Below are 10,768 nucleotides of genomic sequence, written 5' to 3' on the forward strand. Positions count from 1 at the left end.
TAATTAAATTGAATAATTTACCCTTGACAGTACATCTAGTACGGAACAACCTGTGCCTTTGAGAGGTATCTTGATTTTTCTGGGACAACATTAATTTTCTCACAACACAAGTATGCTCCTCATGTTCGTATGGACCCTCCTCATCTTCCCCATCATGCCCACAATATACTTCATCCTCCACATCTTCTTCCTCCTCCCTTTCTACCATATTAACTGCCTTCCTCCTGGGACAGTCACTGGACCTATGTCCAACCTCATTACATTTAAAGCATTTAATAGGAGCAGGCTTTGCATAGGGATTACTGGGTTTAGGAGGGTTGGAAGGGTTACCTCGAGTATGTCCTCCTATAATAACCTTACCGGCGTTAGCTGTACTTGCCGGGTGAGAAGGTTGTACTGTCGGGACTGATTTGTTCCTGTCGACAGTTGCCGGTCTGTTGTCGCTTCCGTTGTACCGGCGATAATTATCGCTGCGTGCCTTGTCTTGGAACATCAATTCTGCTTTCAAGGCTAGGTTCCTTGCTTCCTGCACACTAAGAACCATCTGTACACCAATTTATCTCTGATGGACGGTCTCAAACCGCTCAGATAACGGGCTGCCTGCTGGTTATCACTTTCAGATAATTGATTTCTTTCAGCTAATCTCAAGAATTCAGATGTATATTCATTAACACTACGGGAACCCTGCGCACACCGTTGGTAAGATTCAAACATGTACTGTTCATAATCTGGGGGTAAAAATCTACCTCTTATAAGCTGTTTCATGCGCCTCTAGGTTCGAACAGGACCCCTTCCTTCTCTAATCCGGGTCTCTCTTAGGCGTTCCCACCAAACAAATGCGCCTCCCTTTAACCGGAAAGCTACCAGTTTTACCCTTTGTTCCTCTGGTATCTCCATGTACTCAAAGAATCGATCGACTTCTGTGATCCAATCTAGAAGTCCCTCTATGCCAAGATCTCCACTAAAAGTAGGAATATCTACATTGAGTTTAAATTCATCGTTATTCCTACGGGGATTGAAATTACCTTGATTATGCCAATTTCTACCGTTTCTGTCGTTGCCGGGAAGAACTGGAGCACCACCAAATTCTAAATCATCATCACTATCGTCGTCAAGAACTGGACGCCTGAACACAGTATTGACGGGTGGTCTGTCGTGGTCGTCTCCTTCGATTTGATGTGGATTTTTCCAGTTCCGTGGAACAACCTCCCGTAACAAGGTTCGCAGTTGTTCAACCATCTCTGCCAACTGTTGTTCGATGTTACGTGTGGCCGTGCGCTACTCTTCGATTGCTCTCCAAACAGTTGGGAACCCCTGATCTCCGTCACGGGGTGGGTTGCGACTGCTACCATCTGGGTTGGCCATCTGACTGGACGAATTCCCTGCTCTGATACCACCTGACGCAGCGTGAAAGCAATGGAAAACCGGAGCTGGCTATGCAAGCACCGGGCGGACACTAGTTGCTAGCGAAACTACATGATTTCTCTAGGAGAGAGAAAAGGTGGCGAAAATTGAAGAGGAAATCTGAAGAAATTCTGAAGTGTGTATTAACTGGAAAATAACAGTATTTATAATACATCTGGAAATTATAGAATAACTAGGAAAGAAAAACTGTAGTTGATCTAAACATCTCAAACACATAGCTGGATCGAACTCTTCTTGATCTTGGTCTTGATAGGATCGAACTCTCTGGCGGGATCTTCACTGTTGGATCTTCTTGGATCTAATCCATGAATCTTGGAAGTCTTGGATTATCTTGATCTCTAGGATTCTTGATTATCTTGAATTCTTGAATTCTTGAGTTCTTGATTATCTTGAATTCTTGAGTTCTTGATTATCTTGAATCCTTTCTTATCTCTTTCTTAGCTCTTGAGTTATCCTTATCCTAGGAGCTGCCGCCCCTAAGGTGATGTGAGCCTTGTGATGGGCCTCCATCAACAAGCCTTTGGACGATGACCTATAATTTGGTTTCTATCCTGCATCTTGGATGGAGAGGTCACTAAAATTTTGAAAGAATTTATGAACATATTTCTATATAGTTATTTTTTATTGGGCTTTATGGCCTAATCTAAGATTATGAATTTTTTTGGTATTAAATTTAAGAATAGAACTGATTGAAAATATTTTATTCGAGTAGGCTTAGATTGGGTCAAACTCAAAATACTCGAGGCTTCAACTGGAACCCAACTCAAATTTAGGACAGGCCTGCATTTTCTAACCCAGGCCCAACCTATGGAAAAACTCAAATTGGGTTGAAGAAGGCTCAGATTGGGCCCGCCCAATTATAACCCTAGTTTTCTTGTTTGTTCAATGCAATATTCTATCATATGTCAATTCTCTTTTTCCATCTTTATTTATTTCATCCCTTTTCTCAGAATCCACGTTTTGACTTATCACATTCTCATCAACAATCTGAAAGGGTTCCCATACATTTTTCATTCAATATTTCAGCTATTCTAATTTTCTGATGGTGGAACATGTTTAAATTCCAAAAGTTATTATGGAGGTATTTGGCTGTCTAATCCCTTTTCTTTTGTAGGGGCTATTGATGGACATTTTCAAACCTCAAATATACCAGCGAAAGCTGAACAGTCTGAACTCATGGCTGTTTATAAAGGTCTTCATTTTGCGCTTAGTAATGAATGGAGTGGAATTCAAAATTGCATGGATTCTCCAACGGCATTGAGGGCTCTTCAAGAGAAGGATTCCCTCCCTTGGCAATGCCTTCATCTACTTCTTTGCTACTCCAGATCTCCTTCCATGAGTTCAACCTGTCTACTTAAGCTTGGCTACCGAATGGAAAGGATTATGTATATGTTGATTTCGGTTATGTCCATAAGAGTGAGTGAGAGAGAGAGAGAAGATTGGGCCTATGACTATGACACCTACCATTTTTCCCAGCATGATAATCTTATTATGAGACATCGAGGCTTATGCTTTCCTGCTTACTTCCGGGCTAGGTTTGGATTTGATTTGACCTAAGATTAACCCAGCTCATGTTTACCTATCATGTTGGCTATGTTTAAAATTATAAATCGGGCCTCCTTAACTGCTACCTTCTGGCCTAGGGCTGGGTTTGATTAATGCTATCGGTTTATCAAATCGCCCTTCAATTTACAAATTACAAAGGGGATTAGGGGACTGAAGGCACGCATCCCCACACGACAGGATCTTCAGCTGGTTACACATTACCAAGACTCCTAAAAGCAATGCGACTTCTAACTTGTAAATATAGACCCTGAATCTTAATAATTAGAGATTGGTTGGGAGGGTTTCAGCATTGACTGAACTGTAGTACCCTGTATTTTAGGCCTAGTGCCATTTTGGTTCTTGAATTTTAAAGTGCAACAATTCAGTATATGAATTTTTAAAGTGTACCAATTCCATACATGTCGTTAACCAGTTATTAGGTGGCATTTGAAAAGATATAAAAAATAAACAGTGTCGATTTTTAAAATGTGCCAATTCAATAAAATGCGTTTTATCGACCATTCAAACGTTGATAAAAGATAAACAGTCCCAAATTCTTTCTCCTTCTATTCAACAAAGTTGGGGTTACCAGAATGTCCACTGGGACATGACCTCAACTTTCTTCAATAGAAGAAGTAAGGACTTGGGACTGTTCATTTTTTGTCAACGTTTGGATGGTTGATAAAGAAAATTAGATGACACTCGAAGAGCATTTGTGTCTTTTCAAATGCCACATAATGGTTGGTTAATGGAAGGTACTGGATTGGCATGTTTTGAAAGTTAGGGTACTGAATTGTCATGTTTTAAAGTTTAGGAACCAAAGTGACACTAGGCCCAAAGTACAGGATACTAATCGAGAATTTTTCCAAAAACCATTGAAACTAACTTCAACTAACAGAAAGTAGATTTAGCTCAATAAAGTGCATTTTGGATTTTCGGGTTTTCACCAAATATAAATTTTAGGCTTTTTCGCATGGGGACAACCTTACAAAGAAACTACAACTTGAAAGCCCACCTAAAAGGGCACTAGAGATCTAACCACAGATCCCAGTCATAAGCTAAGCAATGGTCTGGATTTTTTCTTTATTACTATTTTGATAAAATGAACACTTTTCATGTGAGAAGACGAATGATGTCTAATAAGGTCGAAACCGACCACAAGTTAGAAACTGTCAAGTGGCAACATGCTGGGGGGAAAATTTGTCAATTGATGAGATGACCTGGTCTTGACGAGCTACAAGCTAACCTGGTCCTGACGAACTACGAGCTGACTTAGTCTGATGAGCTACAAGCTGACATGGTCCTGGCGAGTCGATCTGACACTAACTCATAACATGTACAAGCAATACATGGCTGAGTTGATTAGAACATCAATGCTAGCACACTCCATGCAGACCAATGCCTACCATGTGCACACAACATGTCAACTGAGGGTGTGTCAAGTGGACTAAGCTTCGACCACATGTGAGAGACATGTTAGTTCATGGATGAAGCCTCTCCCCTATAAATAGGTGAATCTCCTATTCGTTTGGACACAACTGAACATGGTAATATGCTACTATGAACAAGACAGCACGCCCGACACCTTGGCACATGGATCCCTCTAGCTTCCCCTGCGAGCTCTCTAGCTCCCCCTACGAGTTCTTCATCTCATCCATACGAGCTCTTCAGCTTAGCACATGGAGCCCTTTAGCTCCCCCCAAGGTTCAAAATATCGATACAGGGCGATACCCTGATAGGGGGTATCGGCTTGTATTAGTACTATTTTTTTTTTTAATTTTTTTTTGAATTTGGTTCAGAGGGGCTAGTCTACCCCCTGAACCACTAACCGACCCAAAACACCCCCTACAGGGGCATATTGTGAAGGCTTCGATATGATATGTATCAGCCAATATGTACGATATTTTGAACCTTGGCTCCCCTTATGAGTTCTTTAGCTCATCTCATGGAGCTCTCTAGCTCCCCTTACGAGCTCTTCAGCTCATCCATACGAGTTCTTTAGCTCAGCACATGGAGCCCTTCAGTTCCCCCTACGAGTTCTTCAGCTCATCTCATGGAGCTCTCCAGCTCCACTTATGAGTTCTTGAGCTCATCCATACGAGCTCTCTAGCTCTCCTTTCGAATTCACTAGTTCTCCTCACAAGCCCTTTAGCTCTCTATACGAGTTCTTGCCTCATCTCACCCAGGGCCTCTGACATTTCTTATGGTTAGAGGTCTCCCTCAAGAAGAGAGGTGACACCCTACTCCAGCAACTTTACATCCTCACCCTTGTGGTCAATTTTGATCTTCATCGATATCCATGCCTGTAACCGATAAAAGTTTAATACTTGGGGTTCCATTGTCTTTGGAAATATGTACATATTAACAAACAATCAAGGGTCTAAGGGATGTGTGTGTTTGGGGATAAAAGTTTCTTTTTTTTTTACTTTTTCCACTTTGAGAGTGAAAATGCATTTGTTACCAAAAAAAATATTTAAGGTCGGTTTGATTCACAGAAATAAAGGCTGGGAACTGGAATTTCCGATGCCAACTGTTTAATTAAACAGAATCAGAATAATGACATTTCCCATTTGAGGGAATGATCATTTTCTCGCCCTCCCATGAGAATGAAATCCCGTTCCAAATTTCAGCTGATTCCAATTTCTGTCTAAACGAATAAACATTCTGAAAGATTTTGATTGTGATTCCAACTACAAACCAAGCCGGCCCTTAATTATTTGCATATGTTACGATTGTGGGATGCGAGACCAAATAGTCCATGACAACGGTTGAGGAGTTATGGTTCTGACTTAGTATCTTACCATTACCGCGTAAGATTGACTTGTGAGGTCGACGTTGACAAAGAAGAACCTTAACCTTGGAATTTGTTGGTGAACACAAGTCAAGAAGAAAGACGAAAAGGGCAGAGGCGTGTCTGAATCTCAAAAGTGTTCTCACGTCCTAATCCTTAGTGGAAAACCCCCCATTTTTTTTTTGTATACTAAAAAATACAAGCCCTCTCAAATTAAGCCTAAACAAAACACCAGTACTCCTTGTTCAGTGGAATGGTTGTTGGTATATTCATATTTTAGTAATAATAATAAGAAAGGTTAGAGGTAGGGGAGCTTGCATTGCATTGGAACCAATCTGCAGAGAGGAGAGGGGCATGCATGCATCTTTTGAATTTTAGCTTCGTGGTTCCTCCAAGCTTTGATTAGATTAATCTTAAATGCCTACCAGCTTTAATGTTTTTATATATGTAAGGATGATTAAACCAAATTAAAAATTCCATGAGTCAAAGGGAATGACATCCAGCTTTATTTTTTTTTATATATGTAGCTTAATTAAGTGGGCATTTATATAAAAGCAACATCCTAATTAGACCGATTTTTTTTTTATCAGATTTAGCTTTTCATACAACCTAAACAATATATATGATCGATTTGAGTACTTTCGGCTTTCCTAGAAGTAACCAATTCATCAGCAGCTATCACGCGGTTCAGCTACCACATTCGAATCCACTGTCTTCTTTTTGTCATTGCCCTGCTGAGTGTCCACAGTTCACACATGTCCTTACTCTCTATGCACCATGGAATACATACTGTACTAAGTAGATCATATCCATAGACTAATTAATCACTCCACAACTTCATAAAAGATAAATTAAAAAAAAAAAACACTGTGTAAAAAGATAAAGACTTAGGAATGGTTGCAGCAGGAGCCAGGAAGTAACTCACTCACATCCACATTTCACAGCAGAAAATACCATGGATCCTGACAAGGTTAACCATAACCAGCCCATCATGGAAGCGTGTGGGGTCTTTAAAAATCACAAGCCCATGAAATAAAGACTTCTTTCAATGCATGGTCATCTATTCTAATTCGTTTTCTTTTTCGTTTCTTTTCAAAAATTTTGAGCAATTTAATGATGGAATTAATGGGTAAGTGGTACTGTGGTAGCAATAATAAAATGGATTAATAACTCGTGGCCCGACCCGTCCTACCCAACCCACTTCCACCATTAGGTAGGTTTTGACTTGTAAGTTACCCGAGTTTGTGGAGCTTCCAAATTAAATTAGATCGCTTAGAAGCTAAGTATGTCTAGCTAACGATTTCATTGACCAAATCACTCAAAACTGAGATTCCCTTTTCGAGGTTCCGTTCACACGTACTCTCCATAAAATACCCAGAATAACTCAAGCGTCATCGAGCTTCCTTGTTGTTGTTGTTGGTACGCCATGGAAGCCTCCAGGTATTTGTCGAGATGAGAAAACCAATGGGCCCCCACCTAACATATTTTGTTGGAAAAGGGAGGAATCCGGGCCCTGGGCATTTTGTTGCATGTTGAGAGGATATGGATCATGGACCCACATGCTACATTGTTTGATCAACATAATTTGTGGGACATGCTAGATGCTACACTTGCTGTGTAGTAGCCCTGGTCTACAAGTTACAACTTTCGAACCTTTTCACCGGACTAAAAAGAAAAAGAAAAAAAAATTCCATCATCTTCGTTGATTTCACACACACATAACGGAATGCTGATGTTCTGGGGTGTTTCACTGATGGCGATGGCGATGGCGATTTTGTTGGATAGTCAAGTTTTCCTAGTGGGTGGGTCTATGATCCAACATTTTGTTTCGAAGCTTCGAGTAGGGCTGGGCTATCGATCATTATTTGGACGTGGGTGGATGAGGGAGGATCCGCGTCCACCGAAACATGGAAAAAGACAAAAAGAGGCATTTGGGAATTCATTCGTGCAAAGTAAACACAACTGAAAAAGATAACGCGCAGTCGCGCACTTAAACAAAATGGCGTAGGCCGATGATTCTCATTCATTTTTTGACCTTGGTGGTTTGGAATTGGAAATAACACCGCCTGCGAGGCTGCGAGCTGCGAGCTGCGAGTGCACCGCCCACAAAATAAACCAGATATATGCATGCATTAATTATTATAAATAGAGAGTGCAGAGAGCCTGACCAACACTCAAACCCAGAGAGCCAAGACAGAGCTAACAGCAAAGCTCTTGTCTTCTGTGACTTTCTGTCTACTTGTTTTGTTTTCAATAGGAATAGTGTGTCATCGTAGCTAGCTATTGTTCTCAGAAGTCCATGCCAATGGCATCTGTCTCTTCCTCCAGCTCCATAAGCTTGTGGTCCTTGTGTATGTTGCTGGTGATCTCAGGGACGGCGTCTGCTCAGCTATCCTCTACTTACTACTCCACCTCATGCCCCGAAGCCCTATCCACCATCAAATCTGCGGTGACCTCTGCTGTAGCTAAAGAGCGTCGCATGGGCGCCTCCTTGCTCCGTCTCCATTTCCACGATTGCTTCGTCAATGCAAGTCCCTTGCTTGTTACTAATCCTTCCTTTAATTTCGTTAATTTTCCAACTCTGTGTGTGTTGGTGTCTGCAGGCTCAATTTAGTTTAATTAGACCTTATATATATATATATATATATATAACCTTGGTGAATACAAATAGCTAAATAGCTGAGAATTACTTGTTCACTCTACATCCGCTGGTTCATAAGAATGCACCTACAGAAGTACAGATTGCCGCGTGAAAGTTCATTCATTCAATGAATCACATATATAATAGGTAGAGAGCCAGCAAATCCCGATACACTGGAGTTAACCCATGCACGTACTTTCTTTGCAATGCTACAACTACAGCTACAGATAACTGCAGTCTTGGGCAGTTTTCCCATAGTTTAGGATTGGTTGTGGCATATAGATGATGGACCAAATTGCCTCATTCATTGCTTAAGCATTAGTTCCTTGTAGGCCATTTCCTTGCACCTTTATTCTACTTTTCCAATGTGAGATTTTCTTCGATTACTCTCATACGTGAATCCCAGTACAGAAATAAAACACTCGGGATTTTCTATGGTCCCGAGTTTGCGACACGGCAGTTAGAAAATTCTTCCGAGTTTGCGACACGAGCTCATACGTATACTCATATCGGGTTCGCGTTATACTTCTTTGTGACATATGCCATGTGTCAACACGAACCAGCTATTTCTTGTAACCGGCTACTGATGCTTTTTTTCCCCCTAACCCGATCCATGCAACCGACCCTTTCGAGAGAGAGAGAGAGAGAGAGATAATACTTTTTAAGAACGATGATGATAACTGTGTGTATGTTTCTGGACAGGGATGCGATGGTTCTATTCTGCTGGACGATACCACGAGCTTTACAGGGGAGAAGACGGCAACACCCAACGCGAATTCATTGCGAGGGTTTGATGTTATCGACACCATTAAAAGTCAAGTAGAGAGTGTTTGCGCGGGAGTTGTTTCCTGTGCAGACATTCTCGCTGTTGCAGCTCGGGACTCCGTTGTTGCTGTAAGCCAAACCTCACCTGTCAATATCGTTAGGCTCATGAGCTCCAATTATGGTTTGTAACCCTTCTAGATAAGCTAGTTAAAGCTTAATTTTTGTTCTTGATGTTTTCAGTTGGGTGGGCCTACATGGACTGTACAGTTGGGCAGAAGAGATGCGACCACTGCAAGTCTAAGTGCTGCAAACAGCGATATCCCTGCCCCAACCTTGGATCTTAGTGGCCTTATATCTGCCTTCTCAAACAAAGGTTTCACTGCCAAAGAGATGGTCGCTCTTTCAGGTAAAACAAACATTAATTTACGAGAATGAGCTACGTACTGCCTTTTTCTTTTCTGAATTCAAGTAGTGGGTTTCTAAAGCCAATGACGATATCCCATGCATTAAAGCCGACCAAAGCTTCTCATTCTTGCTATGCTATGTTGTTCTGTGTTTCCTTGTATATATAGGAGCTCATACCATTGGGCAAGCTAGGTGCACAAGCTTCCGTGATCGTATCTACAACGAGACCAACATCAATTCTTCATTTGCGACATCGTTGAAGTCAAAGTGCCCAAGTGCAGGTGGAGACAACAACCTCTCTCCTCTTGACGCTACAAGCGCTACAACTTTTGATAATGCCTATTTCACGAATTTGGTGAACAACAAGGGCCTCTTACACTCGGATCAGCAGCTCTACAATTCTGGCTCGACGGACTCTCAAGTTAGCTCCTACAGCAGCAACTCTGCAACTTTCTTTTCGGATTTCGCAAGCGCTATGGTGAAGATGGGCAACCTTAGCCCACTTACCGGCAGTAGTGGTGAAGTAAGGACCAATTGCAGGAAAACCAACTAAGCCTAGTAGAGATCACCACTACTGTTGTGTGTTGTCGGAGTTGTACCTCCTTCATTCTTTTAAGTTTTTAGTTTCTCTTGGCTTCTTTGGAGCGCAGATTTAGCTAGCTTAATTAAGAAAGAAAATAAATTGGGTTTGGTGTATTAATATTAATGGCCGGGCAGTGGTGTTCATAAGATTGTACTGTTGTTCTTTTTAAAGTTGCTTTTACTAGCTTGGTTCTTTTGGCTACAGACTCTTTCTTGATATGTTACTGAACTGAACTGAATCGTGATGAGATTTACACGGAGAAATTTCATATCCATCCTTCTCCGTTTGGGAGAGCCACTCTTCAGCCTAGCTTTCCGGCCGAGATGCCGACAGCACCTGTATATGAGTCCTGACATTTGGCTAACTCGGTTGATGGGTAAGGGGGACGGGCTACCTCCAGTTGTGTTGTGCCCATGCGAAGCCAAAAACAAATAAAAAAAAAAAGAAAAAAAAAACAAAGCCTTGTTTGGTTTGGACCAGGTTTAGGGGTTTAATTTGGGACTGGTCCAATAATCTGATATTTAAGTCCGAATTTGCCAAAAGAAATCAAGCCCAAGGCCCCAAGCTAAATCCAATTCAATTCGGACTGGGCTCAGGCTATTTTGGTTGGATT

The 10,768-nt window shown here is 41.4% G+C and overlaps 1 protein-coding gene across 1 annotated transcript; it reads left to right on the forward strand.

Annotated features, from left to right (window-relative positions):
• Positions 1-7,922: 7,922 nt before the first annotated feature.
• LOC104597211 (cationic peroxidase 1-like) lies at positions 7,923-10,355 on the forward strand. The gene is made up of 4 exons (XM_010258652.3): positions 7,923-8,288; positions 9,105-9,296; positions 9,408-9,573; positions 9,740-10,355. Exons 1-4 carry the CDS (start codon positions 8,061-8,063, stop codon positions 10,123-10,125), a joined length of 972 nt encoding a protein of 323 aa, XP_010256954.1. The 5' UTR covers positions 7,923-8,060; the 3' UTR covers positions 10,126-10,355.
• The last annotated feature ends 413 nt before the right edge of the window (positions 10,356-10,768 follow it).

Source organism: Nelumbo nucifera, chromosome 2 (genome assembly GCF_055504915.1).
Source record: "Nelumbo nucifera cultivar China Antique chromosome 2, China Antique-T2T, whole genome shotgun sequence".
Taxonomy (NCBI): Eukaryota; Viridiplantae; Streptophyta; class Magnoliopsida; order Proteales; family Nelumbonaceae; genus Nelumbo; species Nelumbo nucifera.